The sequence below is a fragment of the Pipra filicauda genome, unplaced genomic scaffold (assembly GCF_003945595.2).
Source record: "Pipra filicauda isolate LSUMZ 115617 unplaced genomic scaffold, ASM394559v2 scaffold252_size1811890_pilon, whole genome shotgun sequence".
Lineage (NCBI taxonomy): Eukaryota > Metazoa > Chordata > Aves > Passeriformes > Pipridae > Pipra > Pipra filicauda.
In genome coordinates, this window is record NW_024104368.1 from 396,073 (window position 1) to 423,986 (window position 27,914).

The following is a 27,914-nucleotide window of genomic DNA, read 5'->3' on the forward strand; positions in this document are numbered from 1 at the left end:
CCACTTTGGTTTCTGAAATCCGGACTACATTTCCTCAGTTAAAAGGGTTTTACTTGTTATAAGTGTCTCAAACAGTCTTCTGCACTCATCCCTCATCCAAGATGAGTTTTGTAATGGTTGAACTACATTAGCTCTTGCACTTGGGTTTGCGTCCTAAGCCCAAGAGAAGTGTCATTTCTGAGACCCTCGTGACATCTCTTTTCTAATTTGCCCTAAACCACTATGCTTTTCCTTCATACACCTCTCTAATATTTTTCCAGGCTCACGTGCTTGCCATAAGCACTATCCTTGAAGAACAAAGCTAGGACTGGTAGTTTCACAGGCATTCAGAACAGGTGTGGTTCTGCTGTGCCTATAACCCAACCTGAAAAGCCCAAAGTCATACAGGTACTAGAGGATAAAGCACATATTTTGACCCCCATATAATTAATGCCATGTTCTCTAGACCACAATAAGCACTGTTATAAAGCCATGCTCACCGAAGGGGGCTTCACATCATACTGTATCTATCCAGAACTTTCTTGGCAACTGTCGGTTGGAGGGAGAGGGGATGGTTGCTTTAGCAGAGCTGTGTGTTCCTTTAAGTGCGAAGTCATGATAAAGTGAGAGATGGAAATCTGCATGGCTGTGCAACGTGCAGTGATAAAGATGATTATAACCTCCAGTTCTCTTTAAACTTACCAAGGGCAATGGGGTGAGAGCTTAGTTAATCAATCCTGAGGAATCCTTTCCTGCTATCTTTTCCATCAGCAAAAGAATGAAATCACAGATGATGAATATGATTCATACTCAGGGAACAAATGCATAAGAAGCTCAAAGTGCAGTTGGCTCAACACAGCTTAATTAAGATAGGCATTGCAGGAGACTGTTGACAATGCCCTCTCACATTTATTCTTTTTTGAAGTGGCTACATGCCAATTAGATAGGGTCTTGAAGTAAAACTGCTCTAAAACTGAAGGCAAAGGGCATGTCACTTCCCTAACACTTAAATATGTTGGGACAGAAGTCAGTGCTAGTATTCCAGGCAAGGTACATATGTAAAAAATTGTATTGGGATCAGTGTGGTTTGCCACACATGTAGCTGCTGGAGGCTTTTGGAGGGATTACCTGAGTGAGAAGTTGGTTATTGGCAAGAGCTGAGGCACAGTATAAAAACACAGTCCTGCCCTCAAAAGCTTGCAATTCAGTTCCATTATTGACTCTTGGATTAGTTATAGGATTGCAGAGGCAAAGAGAAATGGATAAAAATATTAAAATTCAGACTGGCAGGGGAAGCAACTGGGGGTGAGGCCAAGCCTCTACAGCACATTTGATTACCAGTGGTGGCAAGAATTCTACATGTGGTTGAAAATCTCATTGTCAGATTCCCATTGGAGTTGATCATAACATGTAAAACAAAGCGTCTCTGTAGAATCAGAGCTCCAGTCATTCTCTGCTAAGACGAACACTGCCCTACAAACAGGGACATTAAAAACATCACACGTGGTGTCAAAAATGAGAAACCTAATTTTTTATAAATGAAAGCTGGTACTGAAGCATAACCACTTTAGAATTTTTCCAGGAAACCTCAAAACTCTCAAAACTTGCAAGGTTTGTGCTTAAAATCTCTGCAGATCTGACTTACAGAACCGGATAATTTCAGAGAAGAATCAGTCCTGTAGCCATAATGGTTCCTGTTCTTGTGAGCAGCAGAATTAAAACAGTTTAAGTGATGGAAAACAAAGGAAAGATGATCCCTTGGAAGGAATACTTCTCTAATAGAAAATATATTTAATTTTCCCTGTGTTTCATTGGTTTAAAAATTGTCTAGTTTCAAGCTGGAGCTTTTAAAGTCCAGGATAATTTGCAGTGCACTAGCCTGTCAGAACTCCTGATGAGAGCTCGACTCTCAACTTCAGGTCTAGTTTTGTCTTTTCAGCCTTACTTACAACTTTCTTTTCTTATAAATTGCTGAGTACCCACTCAGATTTCAACTTTTTTCTGTATTGACTTGTCTCTTAATCTTTGTCTGTCATTAATCTTTCATGTATACTGGAAATTTGGCTGGACTTTGCCTCATGCAGCCTGCTTTATGCTACTCAAAAGGCTCAAATTAAAATTACAACTTTTGTGTCGATTATCTTTGAATTAGAAAGATATCCAAAGCTCTTTCATGTTTCACAGCTGGCGAGAAATGAGATCTATGTGGGAATGGGAGATGTTCCTGTCAAGAGTTAATAGCAGCATTAATCTCTGGATCACTGTGGCTATATCCACATTGGGCATAGGATCAGGGTCAAACATTTAGTGGCTGAGAGCACGATTGACCTTTGAGATCATGGAAGGGACAAATATTAGCACTCATTATAATATTGCTAGCATCTAATAATGATGTAGAAAAATATGCAGCTGTTTTTCTGCACTACTACTGTGTATATTAAGATCCTATGTGTATGGTGTAGCTTAGAGCAACCCCAGAGCAGCTTTAAATAACGTGGCCAGTTCTGGTCATGAGAATTAATGCATTGGAAACAGCTTTCTCATAGTCTGCAGTTTCTAATGGGTTAATCAGTCTGCCTCAAGAAGCTGAGAGTGTTCAGTCTGATGTATTTGAAGGTAAAGAATAGGATTTTCTAAAGCTGTCATGATTAATTTTGATTATTTAATAAGACATATCAAGGAATTGTCTAATTAGCAGATCTGAACATCTGATCCCCTGTCTGCTCTTTGGTGAGCATGAGGGGCTGTTTGGTACTAGTTTTATTTCCAGTGTGTCTGAGAAGAGAGGTTTTATTTCATTAACCTGCACATAGGTAATTCTCAGATCACCATCCTGTTATTCCTCTGTGGGATAGATGTATATACCCTATCGGATGCAAAAGGTGTTCAATTTTAGTGTTGAAGGGCAAGAAGCAAACTACAGTCATCTTTCTGGAAACTGGCAGTCACACCACTGTCCCTTATGTTGTTGTTGTCAGAGAATGGGTAGGATGTAATTCCCTTCATCTCACGCAGAAATTACTTGGCCATGTTGACATTTGCAGCCCTCTGGGACAGCCCCAGCTACTGACCTGTTTGCTAAACACTAGTTCAGCTGTGTCAGTTCTGTTGAAAACTATTTCCTGGCATTTGTGTTCAGCTCACACTATTTTGAAATATCCCAGCCACGATTGTTTTCTTTCTTGAGGAAAATAACCTCTCTACTTAGACCATTGAAAACCTGGGTGTTAAATGCCTTTCATGTCTTTTATCAGCACTGTGTGCCTGCCTTCTCTGTTGTGAGGAGCCATTGCTGTTCATAGAGTGCCCATTTGTCATTCTTCACGTCCACACATGTTAGTGGGGTTGTTTCTGAGAAGCTGCGTGGCACAAAATGACCTCTGAACACTCTGGGCTGTGTGACTGCATTTATGCTTAGAAGCAAAAGAAGCACAGTCCCTGGAGCAGCAGAAACAGCAGCATCTGCCTTGGGCTGTGAGGGAAGCTGAGCCTTCAGAGACACAAAAGCCTGAAGCTATTTCCTTCTGTCAGTTATTCAACTGAAGTCGTTGGGAAATTACTGAGGACAATACATCCAATTAGAGAGATCAGTTCTGCACCTCATGACAGCAGTATGCAGTATGCATAGTTCCTGCAGCAGCAGGCAATAAAAGTTACTCACAGGCAGGCCTGCAATTCTTTGAACGTACTCACACTGCAAGCAGCATAGACAGGGACGAGGTTTCTGTTTGCATGGCAGCTCTAGGGCAGCTAGATAATAATTCAGGTTGGAGGACAGTGCTTTTACTTTCTCCCCTCAGTTCTGTGTTGTAGACATCTGTAAGCACCACAGGTGTTACCCATATCTCTCTTAGCAAACAGGTTTGAATAGGTATTATTATAACCATTGCATTTCGGAAGCAGCTATCCTGTACACTTAAATGGTGCATACTCCAAGGAGATTCATTTGGGGCTTATGTTTTACCCACTGAGATAATGTGACCTGAGATTCTGGGATTCAACAAGACAGACAAATGCATTGGAGTGGGGAAAAACTACAAAACTGGATGTGGAAATGAGTTAAGTTTTATTAAATTGTATTTTTTGTCCAGTGGTTTTATCAAAACCACACACATTTATACAGTAGGGAAAGAAAATATTGAAGGAGACAGGGAGTCTGGTATTCTGATAGTAGACCAGAAATAGACACTGATTTGCAACCCATTTAGAAAAAGCCAGTAGCAATCTGGGCTGCCTTCGCAGAAATTCTCTGGAGCACTCATTTCTTGAACATCATGCTGAGTCTGGGCACTGTGTTATCAGTAGGGAGAGGTCAGAGCTGAAAGAAAAAAAATTGATGAGCAGGTCATTGACTTGGGATGAGCGACTTGTACAGTATGAGAAAGTACTAAAGTGATTTATGCCAGCTGAGGATCTGAGCTGGCTAGTTTAGTTTTGGCCACTAGCCAACCTAAAGGGTGAGAACAGAGCTCAGCAGTCTGCAAATAACTGAAGGCTGTTAAATACCAAGGAGGAAATTAAATGATTTAATGAAGCACACAAAGGTGTAACTAGAAGTAGTTGGACTTAATTAAGAAAGGGAATATTGTAAATGAGTATCCAGAAAGCTTCTTGCTGATGAAATATGATAGTCTGAAAATCACCTTCTCCTGAGTCTTAAAACTGGGTGTGACAGAATACAAATGTCTTGCAGGCTGAGAAAGACTGTGTGTGTTTATAGCATACAAACTTATAGCTGTTTTGCAGTCTTGAGCTCTAATATGTGCATCTTACCTGTTGCAAGCCATCATAGATGTTTGAGACTTATAAACACAAATCCACTGTATTTTTTTGCTACCCTGAATGAATATCTGCTCCTCTTCCATCTGAAAAAAACCCCACAAACCAATAAACAACCCTAGCTTATAAGATATGCTTAGTAGAGAATTGGTTTTATGGTTAAATGGAGAAAAGTGATGATAACTATATGGAAGAGTAGCCATGATAGGCCTTGCAAAGTTCTCGGATCAAAAGATGTTTTCTGAGCTGTCTCAAAATTCTTAGAAAATGTCTCCCCTGTAGTGAGGACGCTGCAAAGAGACTGTACAGCTACAAACAGGAGAGAAACTTGAGCTTGGCTGGAGCATTCAGGTACCTCTGTGATGAAGAGACACAGAGTTGTTGCTGCTCCCCTTACCTTAAAACCAGTAGCGACCGACTAGGGGAGTAACACTTCCGTTTGTGAACAAACTGAGAATCATTAGCTGAGATATTTGAGAGACAGAGATTATTCTGAATTTGCTAAAATGGCCACATCTGAATTTATTTCACAGCTCATTAGGGAGCTGTGTATAATAAATTACACAGCATGTTATGTTCAGCTAACCTGCCAGCTCACTGGTTTTTTTTATGCTCTGGGTTGGTGAATGTGAATAAACGAATAGTGCCAATTCGACCATTGTTTCATTTCCAAATGACAGAGACAGTGACTTGACAGGTTTTTTTTTTCTATCTGTTGAACCTAAAGGGGTTTCTGGCAAACCTAGAGGTGATTTTTCTGCTTTCTACATCCATGAGGGCTGCTTCCAGTTGATAAGAAAAGACATATTAGCAGGAGGACAGAGCTACCTAAAGGCAGGAGGGTCTATTTTTCTTTCCTAATTGTTGCTCACAGGAATAGTTCCTCTCTGCCCAATAATTTCCACTGCCCAGTGGTCAGGATTTTCGGACAGGCTTGAGATGTCCTGTACACCTCAAGGGCATGCTGGACATGTCCAAGTCTCAGCCTTGCCATTTTGTTATTCACTTTGGGCTGTGGTTTCATCTGGCTGCTGCACAGCATTGGGCATAGGGAAAAGGCTTCACTTCAGTTTCCATATATAATTGCTGCATGTTTTGGTCTTTTTAACTTGACTGTGTAGTCCAAGTTTGCTTTGTGGTCCCACCTTACCATTTCCAGAGTTGTGAGAAGACACAGTTGCTGATGTAGGGGAGAGTACCAAAGCAGGAAGAATTTCTTTATGCATTTTTTTAAACAATTCAGCTTTTCAAAGAAGAGAGACTTTTTTATTTCTGCTACCCCCGCCCTCCCTCAGAATTTGAACCTGTTGGGCAAGATTTTCTTATTTTTACTTAATCTTTTTTTTTCCCTTTCCTGTTTCACAGTTATTACCCAAAATAGATCTCTGTAGAGTGAGAAAATGTTTCATTAACTTCTTTGGTGCTCCTAGGAAAGAATAACTCATTACTGGAACTAGTGAAAAAAAGTAAAATATACATATATATGTATATATGTATGTATGTATGTCTTATAGCATTTATGCTTTCTCAAAGCAAAAGCTTTTGAAGATGAACAGGGAGCTTTAGGGAGATGTTTCACTGCGGAATGTTTCCATTTTCTGTCAGCACCATTCATCAACAGGATTAATTTTTTTCACGAACTGGCTGTTCCAGGCCATAATGATGGCTTTACGAGAATGTGTGGGGACAATTCCTGTTTCGTGTATGGCATGTTTGCATTAAATCTGGTCTAAACACAAAAACTGTACTATCTGTCTATACGAATTTCCCAGTTGATTTCAATAAATCAACTCTGTCCATTACTAATATGTATTTTAGATTGGAGAGTGCTTTATTCAGTGTTTCAAGAGTCGTTGAAAGAAAAAAAACCACCCTCTGACAAGTACTTGGTACTCTTATCTCATCTAAGGAGTGCCCTGTGAAAGAAGTGTGTCTTTACCAAATCAGGTTTCAAACAGGCATAAGATTGGTGCCCGTATGGATTTGAATTCTTCCATAAAGTAAGTCACAATGTAGGCTTTGATTTACTGGCTGGTATTAAGGGATCAGTAGCATTCACAAGGACATGAAAGTAATACACAGGTGTTAAGACACCTGAAACCAGTGGCCGCATTTTTAAAACCAGCCAGTTCCAGCCCGTGGGATGAGGCTGGGGTTTTGTCTGCTCCTGTGCTTGTGTGGCAAAGCAGTTCATGCACTGAGCCAGCATTTGAGCACTGCAGGAGCCTTGCAGCAGGCAGAAACTGTGAGCATAACTGGAGGCAGGCTGTGCCATGCCTCTGTTTCACCAGCTGTGACCAGGGAAAAAATTGCACTCAACTTCTTTATATGTGCTTTGATGACAAGTGGTCTGCTGGAGCCAGGCAGCAGGGCTAAGAAAAATGACCTGTCTTTATTTCCCTTTGCAACTGGTAACACTTTTAAACATCCATCCCCTTTACTCACACATACACCCAAAGAGCTGTGCAAACTTCTGACACTGACCTAAGCAGGGGATGGAAACAATCTGCTCTGTGCAACAGAATACAGGGATTTCCATTTTCTCAAAACCATACATTCTACCTTAATTGCTTTCCTGTAATAATATAGCGATATGGTGTTGGCTTTGTATGAATAATTCAGGGCAGTAAAATGATAAAGTTATCAACAGAAGATGGCTTACAGCTGATAATTTAATGCAGTTCATAGATATTTCAAAGACAAAAAGATATATCTGCAGGTGGAATCTGAAATACCACATTGAGAATGTGTACAAATGTATTAACTGTTACTGGGGTAGAGGAAAAATAAGAGTCAACTGAAGATAGTGAATAAAACATTTTTATATACCCTGAATGTATGCTATTGTCTTCTAGTAAATAATGAACAGAAGATCTTTGCAAAATTCAGATAATCTCCCGTGCAATTGGTACACAGTGTTTTATGAGGAGCAACGGGAAGACTTGAAGAAGACTCAGAACTCTTTTCTAGTTGGGGGCTTAATAAACGTGGTAGTATGTGTGCAGCAATATATAAGGAGGCAGATTTTGTGCGTGGGCTACACATATCAGAGGTCTAGAGCTTCGCACACAGAAACATGCCCTGTGTGCAGAAGCTCTACTTTTTTTGTCCCGCTCACTCCCCAGGTCTCCATGCTCTCCATGATGTAGGAGCAGTGATCGAAAGGAACAACTGAAAGCAGGTTAAAACCAAAACATGAATTGTTGCAGCCCTGAGCTTCCAGGATACAGTTGTGCTTTGTGCTGCCTCTCTGGCCCAAGTTAGTGCTGGAAATGGAGCAACTGAGGGAAACATCAGAGTAAAACTCAAGTGCTACTACAATTTCCCAACAGCTTCAGCTGTGCTAACAAATGTGAGAGCAGTCCACATTTCCACAGCTCCCCAGTTCCCACGTGGAGTGGACCTGTGTGTTTTGCTCCCTGCTTGGAGCATGGGGAAGGTGGGGAACCTCTTCATAATGCAAAACAGGATGGCCATCTCCTGTGCAGCTATGGCAAGCCAGCCACCAGGAAAAAGACAGACCAAGATGTTCTATCAAGCAATCTTCCTGCTGAATCCTCACTTCTGCACCTCACCCTCGAGGGAGATGGTTTTCCCTTTCGGTGTCTTGATATAAGCACTTGGAAAAGAGGGAATGCAGGAACGCACATTTGGAGAATTGCCTGAGGCTCTTCGCAGTTTCAACCTCTGCCTCTGCTGTGGAGGCTCAAAGGGCTGAGTTGTGCCCACCCATGCAGGTTCCATACAGCCCACTCAGGAGGCAGTGTGGGCACAGCCAGCCTGCTCGAGAGCGCTGCAGACTTTGCAGCCTAGACCTTGAGAACTACTTGTCAGAGACCATGGCTTATGAGCTGCTTTGGAGAACAAAGACTGTAAAGATGGAGGCTTTGAATTTTTAGGGACAAGTCTCAAGTAATTTTTAAGTTTGGACCACAGTTTTCTTTATGTAAATCCATGCAGTTAGGTTCTTTGTGTCTGTTGACCCTTCAGAAGCACCTTGCAAGCACCACTAGAGATCTGCCCCTGAAATAAGCTTGAAGATTTCTCCTGTATTAAATTGCCTTGTTAATATCTCTCTCTCTTTTTTCTTTTTTTTTTTTTTTTTTAAACATTCCTCCCCTTTCAAAGAAAATGAAAGAGGAATCTTTACTCTTCAGTGTCAGAGAAAAAAACATCTTGACTTAATGGTCTTGTCTCTTTTTCCTCCCCATTCTATTACCCTTTACACTATTCATTTACCTGTTTACTATTAAAATAACCATCTGATGGTGGCATTACTTCATGAAGTGATACAGATATGCTAAGTGGAGTGTGACAGATGAATTCCGTAATTTGAAAACCTGCTAGCTATGAGGTAGCAAGCAGTGCCTTTTTTTCTGCCTTTATTGACTATTACAGCTCCATTTTGCAGTGCATACTGTTCCAGTGACATGGTTTTCCATGCAAAAAAAGTCTTTTTTTTTTTTCTGAAACCAAAAAATCTTCCCATCTGTGTTTGTGTAGGCTATGTAATAATGGGATCATTTATTCAAGCCAGAGAAGATAGTTTGTTTTGTTAAGAAAACGGCTTTTGATTACCTTCCTAGAATCTAATTTTTAAAATATGTAAATTAAAAGCTTGCATATTAATTGCAGGGCATGCAAGTGCCATTGGCATTCTTTCAGTATACCTGTGCCAGAGCTGCTGCTGGCTGGAATGTGACAAGGCAAAGGGTTGTATAAATACATCTGGTCTGAGTGATCCTGATGGGAAATCTGACCACAAATACTTAATTCCCTTATGTGATTGCTTTCTGCTCTAATTACTTTGTGAAAAGACAGAATGATTGTCTTTTCAATAAGCTGACATACTTTTTAGATTGAAACTGTAAAGTGTTTTTCTTCAGTGGAGGTTTCCATTTTAATGGACTAGCAGTACTTACCAACTCAGCTTATCTCTTTTTGGCTCAGTTCAGTGCAGTAACAGCTGAGGAGTAACTTCATTAAACATGTGCTGTGTGGCAGGGGAACACTGCTTTGCCAAAATCTATACTTATTGTGAAGTATGTTATTTTAACAAGGGAAAGCTAGGATTTCATTATACATTTATTCCCATAGTAAAGATAATTGCATTTGTCCCTCATATAGCAACTTTCACAGACCTTAATAAACATCAATTAAACCTAACCTACCCATTTATTCTGCAGCAAAAATGATAAATATCCATCTTTAAAAATCAGTTTTCAAAATAGGCTTTTTCTAAATGTGTATCTACTGTTTATTGGACTATGTGGTGAAAATGAAAGATCAGATCTTGATCTTGGTTATCCCCTAGGGAATGACAATAAATGTGCTGGGGCTAACAGATTTATGCAGATGTTTTCAGAATGAAAAGCTTGTCTGCAAATGTTAATGTTGGAATGGTGGCCTTGTCCTTCACTCTCTGGTAGTAGGTGTTCACGTGCACTTCTCTGAGAATGGGGTAGTAACTTAAGCCTAGAGTGAGTCTTGCGCTGCTGGAAAGATTTTTGTAGCTGAAATCTAATGTGCAGTTTCTGATTATGTACAGCGTGACTGGATCCTTGCCTACCTTTTCTGAGAAGTCTGCTAATCCCAAAATTTTGGCCATGGGGTGATGAAAGCAGATCAGAAAGCAGATCTTTCATTCCTTGTGAGTTTCTGGTGGTGGGCATCTAAAAGATGTTCAGAGAGCCCAACCTTAGGTATGCAACTCCATGGAAAGGGGAAGATTTTTTTCCCAGGCTCGATTAAGGTTCCTTGATTTACCTTCTGTTCACTGACTGTGTATGTAGGAAAGGTATAAAAAGCAGTTTCCTGGGGCAAATGGTGTGAATGGCTGTATTTTATTAATTTCTAGGCTAAAATCATCTGAATGAGATGACGAAACTGAAAACTCTCAAAGTCTTTTATCCCATAAAATGTTACTATCCTTTTTAGGTTTCACAATATTTCATTTTTTAAGCGGGTTCATTTGGTTACTTTTAATCAAGAACACAAACATGCTGGTGTTATTCAAGCAAAACCAAATTTTGTCTGGCTGCTGGAAAGAGTTTCTTTTCGGTTTGTGTTGTTTCTGAGCTCAGCCTTCAGGTCACTGTCCACTGAGCCCCCTGAGGCCTTCAGTTTTTGGTAAGCTCCCTCTGGCCAAATGCCCAGTCCATGCTAATGCACTTGCTGTGATTTTCAAAATTCTGCCCAGATGGTCTTTTCCTCTGGAATAGTTTATGATGCTCAGTCTCCCATTTTCCTCAGGGGAGAAATATATAATTTAATTTGTGGGTTTCAGTAGTCTTACTAATGACTTGCTGCTTGTTCTGTTTTTTTTAAGGAGTTACAGATGCCCCACTGGCACTTTTATGTTGTCCTGTGTTGTTTCCATCAGTTGTTGGATTTCAGGAGGGAGAGATGTAAACTGTACTTCAGCTTCTTTGAAACAAAGCTGACAGAATGGTTGAAAATGAGGCACATTCTGCTGCTAAATATTTTGCCTTCCTGGGTTGCATTTTGCAAGAGACAGTTGGAAAAGTATATTCACGAGAGAAACTACTGAATCTGAAATGCTTGTCTCTCAAAGTCTAAAGGGCATCAAGTAGGAAACCATTAACTTTGGGCACAGAACTTGCCCTTTAGCAACACACAGAACATTATTAAAACAACCTTTAAGGATTTTGCTGGTGAAGAAGTCTGACTACTTTATCACCATCTCAGCAGTGCTAACTTAAGGCATGGGCCTGAGGAGCTCAGCCTGTCTCCTGATCCGACAGGTTTGCGCATCGTGCCAATGGAAATGACTCCAGCCAGTGCATCTCCTATAACAGGGGACCTGCTGGGCTGTGTGTGTGGCACTCCTGGGACCTCTACTGTTCTCGAAAAAACCTCTCTGTTGAGGAGTGTTTTTAAAATGGTGTGCTGCAGTAGTTAGCATATAATAACAAGAACTATAAAAGCAGAACAAGCAGAAATTATTTTAGACCTGGTGGTAAGCTGTGCAAAAAAAAAGATAGAAGGCTGCTATGTTCCTGTTCTGACAGATTCATGGATTCTTTTTTATCCTTGAGAGCTACATCTAGCTGAAAACAGAAATGTTTTCTGGGAGTAACATCAAGAGAATTTTTTTTTTTTGGCCCTGTTCATTAAAGCTGTATTTTTATTCTTGATGAAGAACGAAGTATTTAGGCTTAAATGGGTGTTAGTCTGCAAGGAAGTGTTTTGAAAGAAATGTTGCTAGAGGGAGTTTTGGTTTCCTCTATGTAGGTAGTGTCCCGTGCTTAGCTTACAACAAGCTGACACCAGTGGTTAGTCAGCTTTGTTCTAAATGCTGTGAATTCAGAGAAAAGCTGTGAATTCAAATGTTCATTACAAGCCCGAGTTTCTAATAACTAAACCTACAAAAAAACTCCTGCAACAGACAGTGATCAAGTGTCTTTAGTAGTTTTTTCCATGCTGTATTTTGCATGAGAAATCATCTTCTTTTTGAGAACAGAATGACAGTCCCAGGTCCTCTGTATTAACAACAGCAGCAAAGCAGGTTCCTTATCTGTAAAGAAACTTGCAGGCACAGACAGTTGCTCCTGGGGCTGACATAATGCAAAGAGCTCTGGCACAAAGACCGCTAAACTGGATGGACTCAGATACAGCATCTGTGGTGCTTGTACGTGGTTTGCTCTCAGGGGAAAGTTGCAACAGAAAGCAGTTGGAGCCGTGTCTTTTGTATGGCAGTGATGACCAGTCATCTGCAGCTCTGGAGAGAGACAAGAGAGAGACTGTGAAGGTACAGTGTGGCTGTCACGCACGCACAGCAAGAACCCTGGTCAGCTCACACCTCCCAGTCGGCACGATAGCGCAGTACACAAGGATTATGTCAAAGTGCATTTGCAGCAGTACATGGTTTGCCAGACATCTGACAGCTTGAGGTGCTGGCCACATGGAAAAATAGCTGATGGTGAGAAAAGAAAAAGAAAAGCTATACCTTACTGCTTTCCAAAGAATTGGTCCCATGTCCTGTCAATTGACGTTATATAGGATGTGTAGCAACATGGTTGCTGGGTGTGGGTCCTTTCAAATGCAGACATACTCCAGTCTCCTGCTGGAAGATAGCACATGTAAGCCAGGGTTCTTGTAAAAAAAAATAATTATATATCTCATCAGATTGTCGAACCAGCAATAACTGCATCAAGTCCCACTAGGCAACTGTGGGTTTTCCCTTTCCACCAGTTAATTTCTAGCCCTGGAAGATTGTAGATGTGGTCTTGAATCTTCTTTCATTTCACTCATAAATAAGCAGCACCGTCAGTCTTTTAGAGTACTTCCTACAGCTGGATATAGAGGGAGTACATTGTTTCTACCCAGGGGCTTTATTCTACAGCATTTTTGAAGTTGTCTGTGGATGTGAGTTGCTTTCTGCAACAGGAACTTGTGGGGAAGCATGTTCTTATCTTACCTGTAATCCTCCAGTGTTCCTTCCCAGACTGCTAAATGTCAGGGCTCTCCTTGTCTTATCTATCTGTATGACCTTGCCCCCAGGATGGCTATGGAAATTGCAGGAACGCTTTACAGAGACAGTTCTCAGCCTGTGAACAGCATCAGTGTTTTTGGGTTTGGTTTTTTTTCCTCTTTTTAAGAAGCAAAGATAATTCTGACAGCTGGATGTAACCACATGGTAGTTGTCCTGCCATTGTTTGCAAGCTGGTCACAGTCATTCCTGACTAGGAGCTATTAAAGTGGAGCTCAGACTCCAGAGGTGTTGAGTGACATGCTGTTGTCCTAATGTGTCAAGCAACAAGTGCTGTCTTTTGGCAGCCCGAGCTTACATATCAGTTCTGTCAAGGTTTTAGAGTCTACTGTGGCAATCTCTTGCTTTGGCTGTGCTTGTCCTTAGAGCCAAACTACTTATCGCTGACTTGTCACATGCTAACTAATAAAAGCAGCAAACCTCTCTCCTTTTGACTTGCTAGAGGACAAGGGAAGTCTGTGCTTTGCAAACCTCACACAAATCAGTGTATTCTTCTCTGTGAACTGTGCAGTAGAGAAGAAATTTGTTTACATTAAAATGCTTCTGTGCTGATGCTGGTGTGATAAAACAAAGCAAGAATAAATGGGGATTTGCCAGCAACAGAGAGCCAGGTGGAAAATTCTTTCTTCACTAGGGATTCAGATGTTTCACAAGAAGCCACAGGAACTTTTCTGGAGCTAACAGTATCATTTTGCCTGGCGCTCAAGTTTAAAACTGTGTTCTTTTCAACTTGTTCAGGTTGCTGTGTGGTATAATACCCTGACAGAGATGAAATGCACGCTTGTATCTGCATTTCTTTCTGGTAGTTAACAGTGGAAGAGAGGGGAAGCCTTGAGCTCACACGAGCTCCATCCTCTTGTGTATGGCAGGATGCCCTGATGCTGTATTGAGATTCATCAACATTACATCTGTGGGTAGATCACTTCCCCTACAGGTCAGTTCTGCTTTGTCCTCAGAGTACAAACTTGTGGCATGGCGCAGGAGTGCACAGGCTGGATCCTGAACGCGATCCAAGTGCTACAGCCCTCTGCTCTGAGGCAGGTGGGTCCTGGAGAGGTATTCAGAGTCCAGCATTGAGCTGCCAGGGTACACTGTACTTTGTGTCGAGGAGGCAGGTGTCTCAGCATGGGCTCCTCATCTGAATTTTAACCTTGGAAGTTACACATGGAGTCAAGAGCCTGATCTCAGGCTTATTCTCCAAGGAGCAGGAGGTAGTCAGGAGGCAGGTCTTTCTGTGCCTGAGCTCTAGAGCTGTATCATGTTTAGTCATGAGCAAAAGGACCAGGTTGCTCAACTAGTTTATGAGACATCCAGCTCTTATAGTTCAGCATGGCTCATGTGGGTGTGCTACTGGACACCCCACGGAACCACTACTTGCCATGATTCTGTCAGCATTGCCCAGTCTGGCTGAATTTTCTAGGAAAAGGCAGATTTTATTTCAGGGCTCCAGGTGCTGTGAGGATGGCAAGTTTGATGAGATGGTAATCTAGACCACATGGACCTGATAAATTTGTGGTAGTAAGTCTGACACTTCCGCCAAAGCCTGCTGCTAGCAGAATTGCCTGGCTCAGCACTACTTCCCATGCTGGACCAGACCCCAGCCTAACAGAAAAATGGTTTGTTCTCAGGTAAAACTTCTTTCTGCTTCTGAAGTATAAATAAGGAGTGGGTTTCTTGTAGTGCCTTAAATATGATAGATTTCCTGTACTGTTTTAAACAATAGTAATGAGGAGACCCTGGTCTCTGATGCAGTCTTGTCAGAAATATTGGTCAAACCAGCAGGCACTTACTAACCCAAGACAATACCCAAACTGGGGAAGGGTCACTTCTTTATCAGGGTTGTTACTGAGAATAGTAATAGGCTGGGGGCAGATGATTTATCTGTACAGGCAGAAGAGTCTAAACAGGAGAATGAAATTATTATTATTGTTGTTGTTATTATTAATTCTCTCTGATGAACATGCTTCCTTTTTTTTCCTCTCAATTTTGCTGCATGGAAAATTTTTTCCAAACATTTTAAGCTTGAAAAAACCCATCACTGAACAACAGTTCTAATGAAATAAATAAAGTCCTTTTTTTGTTTACTTGTCTAATTCCAAGTTTTCAGGAATTGTTTCTCAAAATCTTTTGGCTTTGAGAGAAAAATGTCATAAGAATATTTTTTAGTCACAAAATGATTGTAAAAAAAGACTGATAATTTTTCTTTTAGCTCAAGAATAATTTTTGGGCTGAGCCTGAGTATTAAAAATGTCATAATAAATGGCAACTTTTCTGGAAACTTGAAAGTTTGTGAAAGAGGGAGGTTATGCTGACAGATGTTTCAGAAACTTAATTAATGAAGCCCTGAAATTAAAAAGTACAATTTGGCTTCTTTCATGAGAAGAAATACCACGTAACATTTCAAAAGTAATAAAAGACCAATCATCCCAAGAACTTCAGACAATAAAGAATGATTGTAAAATAGCAGTTAGGTTTCTTTTCATCATTGTGAACTTTTAAATGTATCTCTGAACTGTCTGAAAGACTCTGATCATATTTTGTGACAATTACTGAGCTTTCAGGATTTTTGTACATTCTACATTACCAAACAAAACCTTTTGAATATTTTAATGATTGAATAGCTCCTTTAAGAATCTGTAGGTGTTCCAGTCAAGGTTGTTCTTCCCTCCTACTGGTCAGAAATTATCAGAGACCAGATTGTTCTAAAACTCAAAATCTTTGCATCCAAATGAATAACTCTTTTTAAATGCTTCAGTGTCACTAAAAACTGTATATTTAAAAACCATTTTGTTTTCCTGAAACTACTCCAAGTGACTCCAACTTCATTTCGCATGTAATAGTTTTACCCAAAAGAAAGATGCACTTAATCTCAGCTGTAAGAACATGGATTTCCTAGTTCTGTACTGCTGTCATTTGTGAAAAATGGCTTTGCCTTACTGTATTTCTTTTCATTATCCTTACTTAGTGGCTGATCAGCTTCCAATAATGTGGTTACTTGATCTTATCCTGCAAAATTACAATCCATTATCTCATCAGGATATGTTCTCAGAGGGGATTTAAAAAAAATGCTGTCAGTAATACCTATACTCAGTTTAAATTAAGTGAGAACATGAAGTAAGCTTCACTGCTGCGAAGTAAAGGGTATCAGCACCTGTCCTTCATTAATCTGCTCAGCCCTTTCTCTTTACACTGTGAAGTGGCATGATAACATAAAACCACAATTAAATGCATGGAAACTTGCTGCCTGTCCATGCTTTGAGGAGTCTCATGCACCCAGATGTTGCCTTGTTCTAGCTTTGCTGCTGGACATGAGAATGGTTTGCTGCTGGGCTGAGATTGACAGGGAGCTCATCACAATGGCTTTCCTCAAGTAAGCAGAGGCACGTTAGAGTACACAAAGCCTGTTGTGAAAAGCTGAAATAAAGCCAAACATTTGTAAGCCAGTTTCTAACCTTTGTTAATTGAGGTGCCATTTTATTAGGCAGAATTGATGATGCAGTAAGGGGAGTCACACTACATTAAGGCAAATGTATGGAAACACTTGCCACTGAAAGGCAGATGCTGCTTGAGGACATGTTAAGGGATGAGTGTAATGCCGTAGGGAAAATTCTGCAGGTAAAGGTCAGTGGAGGTTTCCTTAAAAGTAGTTCTTGGACAAGGTTGTGTGACATTTTTTTGTCTGCTTTCTAATACTGCTTTCTAATCTTTGCCTCAAAGAAACAACGGGGTACAAAGCATATTGTCTGTGCAAGGACTTAAACTCGTACAGTGTTGATCTCCCTGTCTGTCTGCAAAATGCCAATAGCTAAAAATCATAGACTTTGTTTTGGAAAATAAAAAGAAAAGAAAGCCTTTTTCTCTAGACTTTTTGAGGTGAAGTTTCAAGCATTCTCATATATTTCTAAGAGCTACACATTTTCCTGAGTGAAAAAGAATAATAAAATATATAAGTGAAAAAAAAAAGGTATTTCCCACAGTCATGTACTTCCAGATGCCATGTATTTAGGGGAAAAGAACATCATGTGCTTAAAATAATGAGAGTTAATAACATCAGGAATAGCACAATTTGCACTAATTTCATTTAAACAAGAACTGAAACTTCTCAGCTGCACAGTTGTAAATATGCTATTTATTGTCAGTAACCTTAAAAGACTGGTCACCTAAGAAGATTCATTTGGGCCTCTTTATTACCAGAAGCATCTCCTTGGACTTCTGTACTGCAGTCCACCAGCTGTCTGTTACGATATATCCTGCCTGTCATCAGATTTGAGTTCTGTATCATGCAGTACTTATTTTTGTAGAGCAGTAGGTGTGAGTTTGTGTGTTACAGGGGCTGGGGGTGGAGGTTTCACTTTGTACTGCTTGCAGATAGAATTACTGTGCCTGTATTTCAGCTTCACTTATTTCCCTTGTGTCTCTTGTGGATATTTGCGGGGGATAAAATAAACACTGGCTTTGGATTTGTTTTGCACTGTGAATTTGCTTCTAATTGGCACCACCCACAACAAAGTTTAAAGTAAACATTTTCGGTTTTCAAAGCCAGAAGGATAATGCCAGCCTACTGCAGTGAGTTTTTAAACGGCTGACAAAACATCGCTGTGGTCAGAGGTAAAAACTCCTGCAGAGGCAAGGTGAGCACTAATGATCTCTGGGCCCTGCTTGCAAGCTGGTCCCTGGACTCTCCCTTCTCACAACCTCTGAAGGATGTGGCCTGAGGCTTGTGGCTTTTGGCCATGTAATGTTTCCATTGCACAGTTCACAGGGTCAGAAAGGCTGACATCCTCTGCCGAGGAGCCCTGCCAGTATAGCTGACGGGGAGAAACTTGGGTGTATATCACTTTTACCCTGTCCCTTAGCTGGTGAGTTTTAGTCCTGACTGCAGCATTATTTAAAATAGCTTCAGGATTGTTTAGTGTTAGAGTCAGGGAACTTGCCTTCTGTGCCTTTTTACCTTGTCCATTACTTATTTATTAAGAGCTTTAGCTTAAAGAGATAAAATTAAACTATCCAGGTAGTTTTAGTAGTAATTCTGTGGAGCTTCTTCAAAGCAGCTTTTTATTGGTGTCCATGCACGTGTAGATAGAATGCTTAAAATTGATTTTGTGGCTGCTAAGGTAGGCATGTGCAGGCAAAGAAACACCAGAGATTCATGCAGGGTTTTTTTGGTTTGGTTTAGTTGGTGTCTTGTTGTTGTTGTTTGTTTTTTTACCATGCAGCCTTTATTAACAGTATTTGGGAATAAACACTATCAAATTTTACATACTATACACTGCAATCTTAGATCTACGTTCTTAATATCTAACAGCCAGGCTCACATGCTTAAATTTCTGCAGTGCTTCAGAAATACGTTGTAGTTATTACTTAATTGATATGGATAACAGAATCAAACCAAATATTTAAAAGCATTAGACCCCCAAATAATCAGGTAAACGTATTCCTAAATTCTTAGCCAGATGAAGCCAGGAGCCAGACACACAAATTATTGTTAGTGTTTTTCCAAATGAGTACATTAGATCAGGTTCTTAAATCTTCCCTTGGACAGCTGAGTAAAAAGAGTCTGAAAGCACAGCTATGCTCCTGCCTGGCCCTGAAAACATAAAAATTCAAGTTTGAAATGGGGAGATGTGAACAGTGCTGGTTGGATCAAACACAATACCAGGTGTAAGGGCTGCACAGCTGCTAAACAAGGTGATGAGGCCATGAGGGATGGTATGTGCCATGTGAATGTACTGGTTCAGACCTCCTTTAGCAAGGGGATTTCACTGCTTGTTTCCAACACAGTTGAGCACTTGACCCCAGCATCTCCTTCCCCAGAAAAATGATTGGCAGAATCTCCAAAAATGGTGAGTGTGTGTGACTTTGGGAATCTGCTTTGTTTTAGGCTTCATGACCTATGGTACTGAACTGCACATACTTTGGGCTCTGGAGTTTTGTATCTTGGGGTCAAAGCCTGTGGGAAAGGAATAACCCTGCTACCAACAAGCATTTGAAGTGTGTAGGATAAAAAGTGCTGTGTGAGGGGCTGCTGACAAGCATCTGGACTGACAGAGATGACCCTCTGCTGTTGACTTAACAGTTGACATTCTGCAGACTGAAAGGAGGTGACCAATTCTCTGGGGATGGAAGAGTACAAAACATAACCAAAGATGAAAAGGAACTTTAGAAGCGCCTTAAGTTGAGATCCTTTGAAATCCCTTTGTGCCAGGCTGTCTGCAAAATGCACAGTACAAGAGAGCCTCACACAGGGCAGGTGTGTGGAATGGGAAGGAAAAGCAGGAAAAACAGCAGTTCCCTGACACCTCACAGGAATTCAGTGTCATAAGGAGAAACTGAATGCTAAGTCTTAGTCCCTGACCAGTGCTTTGTTACCTATTTTGTCATGACCTGCACAGGCTGATGCTTGTTTCCAGATATTGATTAGAAGGGTGCCAAAAAATCCACTACAGGTGTTACTTTTGTTGTGAAAATATCAGCAGTTCAGTTAACTAGAGATAATGTCCCCGCTGCATGCTTTGGGGGCAGACATTCCCTCCCTCCTGGAAAAAACACCTCTCAAAACAATGGCTTAACGAAGTGCCTGCCTGCCTCCAAAGCTACACATGTCAGCCAAGTGCCAAGTGAGGAGAGGAGGCAGAGCCACTGTTTGAGAAGAGTGATGCCCATTCTTGAGCCCCCTAAAAATATAGGCCCCTTATATGGCAGGAAACTCAGTGCAAGTTGAAGCTGTCAGAGGTGATTTAATTCTTGCTGAGTGCTCTTTGACTCCTCTCTGAGTCCCAGAATGAAGCCGAGGTCAGGGACTCAGTGACTGCTGGCTGCCAGCCCCATCACAGCTCTGGGAACAGCAGCTTATGTCTGTGTAATGCAGATCAATAATCTCACCATGGGACTGATCGCTTGTAGCCATGTGCTGGGACTCCCCATCTCCAGTGTCAGAGATTGAGATGAGGCACAATAACTGCATTGAAAGGGAAGATGTGCTTTTTGTCCAGTAATTAATATTTCCCTTCCACGTGTACTTCTAGACAGAATGGGCTGGATTACCTCACGTTGAGCCAGAACATTTAAACTCGCTGATGACATTTCAAGCAATTGCAGCACTTGTTACATTAATGGCAAAATCTCCACGGCTTTTATGCCTCTCCCTTTTAGAGCTTAGGTTATCAGTGGTAACTCTATCCCCGATTATTTTTGGTAGTGTAGCTTTCACCCACCTTATATGCAAGCAATATGTTTGCTGTAGACATGGTGCTGCAGTCTAATCCTAGACCCATAATATAACAGAGTGAGGAAAGGACCAGTCACCTTTAGAGAAGCCTTCCTAGTTTATGCCAGCAAAGGTTTTGGGTCTGTAAAGACTGTTGTTCATCAAAATATTGAAATTGCATATGACTACCTTAGATTGAAAAAATAGACGTATAGTTTTTAAGCATTTTCCTGGAATTGGTACAGATATTTAAGTGGTTATTGGTCAGTAACAGAATTCTGATCATTTAAATATCTGAAGTAAATCAAAAGCTTTTTTTTCAGAAGCAGGAGCTCAGATGTTATAATTTTAAATGTTATAAATATACTCACAGTAATGACTGTAACACCAGTTCCTTTATATACATAGAAATTAGCCATGATGATCAATATTAATCTTTATTGCCTTTGAATTGAAATAAATTTAGAAATTTATTAATATATGCTATTACATCACACTGATTCACAGATTTTATGGCTAAAAAGGGATATTGTATCAGTTTATCTCATCTCTTGTACAGCAGGTTGTACAGTTTCCTTATAGTAGTCCATTCAAATAAGTGTATCTCACACTTGGGTTTTAGGACCCATGTGTTCTGCGATTTTTACCTATCTGTTTTTAGCAAGCCCCTCACAGGTAGCCAACAATATGTCTCTCTCCATGTTCTGATTAGCTTATACCAAAATTGCTGCTTGCTATATTGACTCCACCAAGGTGGTGGTTCCTTGCACACCTTTCGTTTAAACTCAGAGGCAGGTGTACTTCACAATATAACGATCACAATATAATCTTGTTCAGTTTAACAATTTTTTCCTTTAGATACTGTCTTGGCAAGATAATGACTGATTTCAGTATAGCTGAAACTTAATCTTTTTTTTTAGTAGGTGATCAGTATTGTTATGCATCTGCATTCCCACAGTCAGGGCTTTCCATTAACAAAGCCAGTGAAGGCATTCAAAGGCTGCATGACTGCATCAACAAGTAACAGGGACTTTTCTCTCAGACTTAGCTACACCAAAGTTTGTCATGTCATGTGGACATAAAATATCTTAGCTATGAGTTGGAATTAGCCTCTTTAGTCAGAACAACTGGCTAAAGAATCATAAATAAATTCAATTAGCTCTTGATATTGCGAGTATTTTATTATTTCAATTGTCCAGTCCTGTTACCACTGAGCTCAGACCCATCCATGAATTCAGCCCCTGCCAATTTGCCGTTTTCTTCTCCTATGTCTTTTCCATAAGCAGGACACATTTCACGTATGCAGGCTTGATTTTCAAGAACTTAAGCACATATACAACTTGCTAAAGCACGGATTATTCTATCAACAGCATAGTGTGGAAATCTCCTTCTTTTGGGGGTCCCTGTCACTCTCATTTTGCTTCTTGCAGCAACTTATCAGTTACTTTCTCTGTTATTTCATAGAGCTTCTTGCCATGTGTCTCTAGATAAGATGCAGTGACCACTAAATTTTCTGTAAGTTATAACAGAGTCAAAGAAAAGGGACCTGTTCTATTCCCACACTACATCCCAGATGGGGTATTAGTTGTCTGGTAACATTTATCTTGTGGAGTTTTTTTTCCACTTAATTAAATTTCCTCAGTGTAACAAACCAGTATGATTTCTGCAATACTGATTGTAGTTTTCCTGAGGTTTTACCATGGAGAAATGCATTCAGAACTTACTCTGTGTCTCCACTGGAAAGAGCTGTCTGCAGGAATTTGCGGTGCCCTTCTGACACTGTAATCCTAAGCGGCCCAGGGAAATTTAGGGAGAATCTCAGGATGGAAAAGTGCTGCTAGTTCTATTAAATCCTATTAAAATGTCATAAATGGAAAAATGAAGTTTAAACAAGGCTTGGGGAAGCACTTTTAGAGAAAATCTGTTGTTTTATGTATCTTTATTTTTACCATTAAAGCTGCTTCTGTTTTGCTGCAGACACGCATTGTGAAAATTGTCAGGAAAGAATAAGAAAATAGTAAAATGATTCAAGCCCAAATTAATGCCTTTATGGTTATAATTTTCTTTACTTCAGTTGATTTTTCCCTGGCAGAGCTTTAAGAAAAATTCTATCTCACCAAATAACAGAAAATCCATAGTGCAAAAACAAGCAGATATTTGCAAGGAGCCCCAAAATTCTGCTGATGAACTCCTGGTGTTTTGTTAGTAGGTATTTCTAGAATGGATGACATCTGATGTTATTTTGTAGATGCATACTAAGGGAACATACATACACACACATACATACGTGTATATGTGGATACTTTAAATATCTGTCTCAGTAGGTAACAGTGGAATTTACTCCATTCATTACTGATTCCCCTGGGGCTCTGGAATTTCAGGATCTGACATCTTCTGATAGAGAATTTCTAGTTGTGTTGTTTCAAATGCTGGTTTAAATAAAACAAACAAACAAACAAAATCATTAGCAGCACTAATACAGCACATCATGATGGCAGGTTAAATATAGACATGGATTACAGAGTCATTGTTTTCACTCCTGCTAAATAAGACAGTGCACTTAAAATGGAATGCCACTTGACCTTTTGTGTCTCATCAGTCTGTGGCTGTATTTAACCGATGCAGGGAGGAAACATTTTCCCCTGGAACTGTCCCCTGTTGATATGACGATCGCTACTGCGGGGTCACGCCATGCACCAGAGGCAGAAGCCCAGCGCTCCAGAACACACGAGCGATCCTGCAGCCGATGGAGGAGCTCTGTCCATGTCTCACAATGAGTCACGCTCTCTTCTCAACTTCTCTCAGCTTGTGCTCTCTGCTGGCCAAATCAAACCATCACCAACGCTCAAACATTCAAAAATCACATACTTTGAAGTAGAAATTCTTGATGTGCAAAGCAAGAAGCAGATCTGCATTGTGGACAAGGTGAGTGTATTATTCTAGCATGCTGGGGATGTGCCTGGTTCACACAGTGCCAGTTCAGGGACTCTGTTTTCACTGTGTTGTGGTCTTACTCTGCAGTAGAAGTACTTTCATTCTTTGGGAGATACTCAGAACTTTTTGTTAGTCACAATTCTGGGCTGCTTTTCTCCAGAGTTTTTACAAATAATCCAGCACTGGTTTGTTTTAGACCTCCTGGTTGTTCTGTGGACTCTAGATCTGTCCTTAGGCTGTCTCTTGACAGTGTTTATTTCACAGCATGATACTGAAATGTCTTCTTCAAAGTGGATATTCAGTTTTGCTGGTATCCACACACACTCAACTGCACACTACTTATTAGATTGGGCAGGAACCTGGCATTTTAAAAAAAATTTAAGTTTTAAGCAAAGAGTCTTATCTAAAAGAGGTATTTTGAGATTTTGTTTGGTTAGTTTGTTTGTTTTAATAATGTGAGTAAAAATATAAACTACGGCGAAATTTTATAAGTAGGATGAGAGGACTAGGTGGGAATGAAGTTTACAAACCCACAAAAAACAGTTAAAAAAATGCTTCACAAATATTTGCATTGCAGTTTTTGTGATTAATTTTGTGATTCTCAGCAGAAGAACTGGTCTGTTGCATGCCATGAAAGTGGGAATCCTAATCTATTTAGACTATAGAATTTTTCAGTAACATAGTAGAGTTTTGAGACTTACTGTTTTGCTAGAAGAGAAAAAAATAAAAATAAAAAAATTCCCTTATCCTCACTGGCAACAGCTGGAACTGGTAGATAAGTTTTCTTCAAGCGTTTAATGCCTTTGAAATATGTAAGGTAGAATACTACCAGATTTCTAGTGTTCTTGATCATTTAAAGGGTGTTTTTGCAATTTGTATGCCTAGTTAAAGGTAAATGTCTCATTTGTTCATTCTTTATGAGGCAAAATATTTTTTGATTTTTTTTTAATCTAAACATAGAGGAAATATGTACAAAATGGTCAAATAAATATGATGACTATTAATACCAGTTCTAATGGTAGTGTTCACATTATTTAATTTATTGAGTGATATTTACACAGTTAGGTTATCTACATACTATACTGAATTAGGTTTTGATCCAAAAAAAGACTGAGTCTGTTCTTTATCTTGAGCTTTCCTATAGTGTCATTAAAAGAAATATATTACAGAAACAGAATCAGATAAAGAGCCACATTTCAGGAATCCTTCCATGATGCATGCTGTTGAAATGATAGCAGACCCGTGTTTTAATTTTTATTCTGGATTTTGATGAGCCTTAAGATTTTCTACACCTTATCCAAACCATGGACTCTGCCCCTGCAGTGGTGGAAAGAGAGACATGAATGGTGATTGAGAAGTACTCTCCATATAGAGGTAAAATACACACAAGGGAGCAATAGCAACTGTAAACTGAAAGTCTCTGCTCAGAAACAGGAATCTGTGTTCAATTTACATGGCCAGCACACCAAGGGATTGGTACAAGTACAGTACAAGGCTGAGATTTCCAAGACTGCCTAAAAATTTGTTTTCTGAATGCTCATTCACCTGGCCGTCTAGGTCCCTTCATTTGCTGTGATAGTCCCTTCCTAAGACAACCCTGAAAGTACGGAAGTTGAGTTCCTTACTTCCATGAACACTTGTTAGTATTGGTGAGCTTTGTTTCTGTTGGTTATTAGAGCAAAAAAGAGACTGTTTTACTGGATTATGCATAATCTTCTGTTTAATTAAATGTAACTGATACAGGTCCAACATGACCCTTCTAATGCCTCTTTTCTGTTTTTAAGATAATTATGATTAACTTTGTTTCCTGAGATTGCATGTAATTACTACTTGTCAAGATTTATAATAAGAAGAACAGGAACCATAGATTTTAAAATGTATGTGTTTGCACTCTTATTGCATATTGTTAGTAGTTCAGACTATTATGATTTAGCAAATACATTTCTAATTTTCTCAGATTAATAAATCTAAAGGGACAAACAAATAATGGCAGAGAGAGCAACCTTTTCTTTCTCTACCTAATAGAAACTCAGGCAGAGTGATTCAATGATTAGTGCTATGTGGTTAAATACCAGTGATTGCTTCCAGAGGTTCAGTTTCTATGAGACTCTGCATATGAATCCATTCAGATCAGTGGGAGCTCTATAAAGTCTGCAACATCATGATACATTTAACTAGCTCTGCTTTTAGAAAGAAATAATTTCTTGTCCTTAATGCAGTGTCAGGGATTTAGAAAAGGTGTGTTTAGCTGTGTGATCTCAAGAAATCAATTGGCATAAATAGGTTTTGAATCCAGCATAAGTAACTGTGAATTAATTCTCTATCTGTAAAATGAAAATAACATTATTTTCTTTGGTTTTCTTACCTGTCATACTTTTGGGAAGGACCAGTCACTTACACTAAGTGAACTGAGTGGTTACTATGAGTTTTTGATCATCTTTAATATAAAGAAACAGAATAAATACATATTTGTCTGCTTTCTAAGCCCGCAAGACAAATTCACATCACACTGCAGGCTTTTCCACAGTCAGGAAAGGCAGAAAAAAAATACTGAAAGGAAGCAGTAGGAGAGGAAAATCCCAGACATTTTGTTCCATAGTCATCTCTTCAGGAGCTAGGTCTTGAAGAAAATTACCTAATCTTGCAAAACTTGAAGTAAATTCACAGGAGTCAGCAACACCGGCAGTTCATTTTGCACATTCACGCTGTGAACATAAAATTCTTCATAGGAATATAATTTCTTTAATATTGTCAACCTGCTCTGGGGACTTTCTCTGCTATGGATATGGTATTATGCAAGTAGTTTGGTGCACACAACCTTTTCCAGGGAGTTACTTAAAGAATTTAAAAGAGAAATAATAAGTAATGTGAGATCTGTAGCCAGATGGGGGTCAGTCTCTTCTCCCAGGCAACCAGCAGCAGGACAAGAGGGCAGGGTCTTAAGCTGTGCCAGGGGAGGTCTAGGTTGAATATTAGGAAATAATCAGACACTGGAATGGGCTGCCCAGGGAAGTGGTGGATTCTCCGCCCCTGGAGGTTTGTAAGATAAGACTGGATGTGGCACTTAGTGCCATGGGCTTGTCACCATGGCAGTGTTGGAGCAAGGGTTGGACTTGATGATCTCAGAGGTCTTTTCCAACCCAGTCGATTCTATGATTCTATAATTCTGTAATCTTTCCCTCCACATTTGCTCTTGGCATAGAAATTAATTCTGAGGTGGTGGGCCATGGAGAAGAGGCTTCAGATTTTGCGGGATCAGGGCAGAGAAAGGAGGAATCAGCAGTCAAAGGCCTTACAAGAGCTGGTGCCTGAAAGCCACAATTAGGAATATTTAGCCAAGAAATTTGGCCCATATTTTGACAGTCAGTCAAGGGGCGATAAGGAACAGTTGGGTGTCTTTTGGGTCAGTCTTCAGTCTCTTCAACATTCATATCAATACTGCATTTTTAAAGATATTCTGTAGTTGAAACATGAGTCATAAAGGTTTCTTGTTCAATGAGTGAAAGGACTATTTAGCAAAGAATAAGTCTCTTCTTTGGCCAGTGTAAAACAGCAGGTGAGCCTAGATGATCACAAGTCCCTTTTCTTCCTCACAACTTATTAATTTCTATGGATGAAATTCCTGTCTCTGTGTAAAGAAGAGAGGGCAAGTAATTAGTGATTTCTTGTTAGAAATATTTTCAATGAAAAAAAGTCCTAAGATGTCTAAGGATTTTGGCTTTTGTATTGCTTCCAAAAAGACATAGAAAAAACCAGAACATGCAAAATTGATCAAGTATTATAAATGAAAGAAAACAATTCCTTTTTGTATTTTTTAACAAATAATCTACATTTTTTACCAGCCACAATTTATGAAAAATACATACCTTCTCAAAAACAGTTTTACTTGTGCATTGTTCCAAAAGGCTGATGTAGGTTGGTTTTAAAGTTATCGATGTGCAATGATTTGATTTATAAATGCTGTTAAGGCAACTCATAAATGTTTTTTTATAGCATTCATTGTATAATATTTTTTTCTTCAAATTAATTTGTAGTAAAATGTATTTTTCCACAAACATAGTGCCATGTAATTAACTTTGCATGAGTTGCTTTTAAGGCAGAAAGTGTTACACAATACAGTTTTTACAGAATAAATCACCTTTGGGGAAACCAGCAGAGAAAGCTTTTTCCCATCTAAAGCCTCAGAGCTCAGTATTTTTGTGCTATCCGATTTTGCAAGTTAAGCTGTAAACAGAGGTGCAAACTCAGGTTTTGGCTACTATGCAGTGACCCTTCTTTTCAGAAAACTTCCTCATTTCTACTGAAAAGAGCTTGCTTCCTAAGATGTTCAGGAAGAGCCTCCTTTCTTGGTGTGCTGCAAAGATGATGGAAACTACTTTCCCGCTGTTCCTTAAACCAGCTCTCCGTGCACTACACAATGCCTTCTCCCGCTGAAATCTCTTTGTAAAACCCAGTTACTGATAGTTAAATGCTTATGGTTAGGAATATACACTGTAGGAACAT

The 27,914-nt window shown here is 39.8% G+C and overlaps 1 protein-coding gene and 1 long non-coding RNA gene across 4 annotated transcripts in view; one reads left to right on the forward strand and one right to left on the reverse strand.

The window, feature by feature from the left end:
- Positions 1-4,028: 4,028 nt before the first annotated feature.
- LOC113990014 lies at positions 4,029-26,372 on the reverse strand. 3 transcript variants are annotated; one of them, XR_005563804.1, is made up of 4 exons: positions 22,765-24,362; positions 12,728-12,841; positions 10,328-12,499; positions 4,029-4,297 (listed from the first exon to the last, which is right to left on the reverse strand). It is a non-coding gene; the product is annotated as an uncharacterized LOC113990014 (long non-coding RNA). The 3 variants fall into 3 exon arrangements; XR_003541471.2 differs by lacking the exon at positions 4,029-4,297 and adding an exon at positions 25,777-26,372 and having other exon boundaries at positions 10,586-12,499; positions 22,765-22,906; XR_005563805.1 differs by lacking the exon at positions 4,029-4,297 and having other exon boundaries at positions 10,586-12,499; positions 12,728-12,844.
- The window catches only part of TECRL (trans-2,3-enoyl-CoA reductase like), a 62,430-nt gene continuing 57,613 nt past the window's right edge, over positions 23,098-27,914 (forward strand). The window contains exon 1 of the mRNA XM_027725065.2: positions 23,098-23,402. Within this exon, the coding sequence (XP_027580866.2) occupies positions 23,169-23,402 (234 nt within the window). The 5' untranslated portion in view covers positions 23,098-23,168. The remainder of the gene's footprint in view (positions 23,403-27,914) is intronic.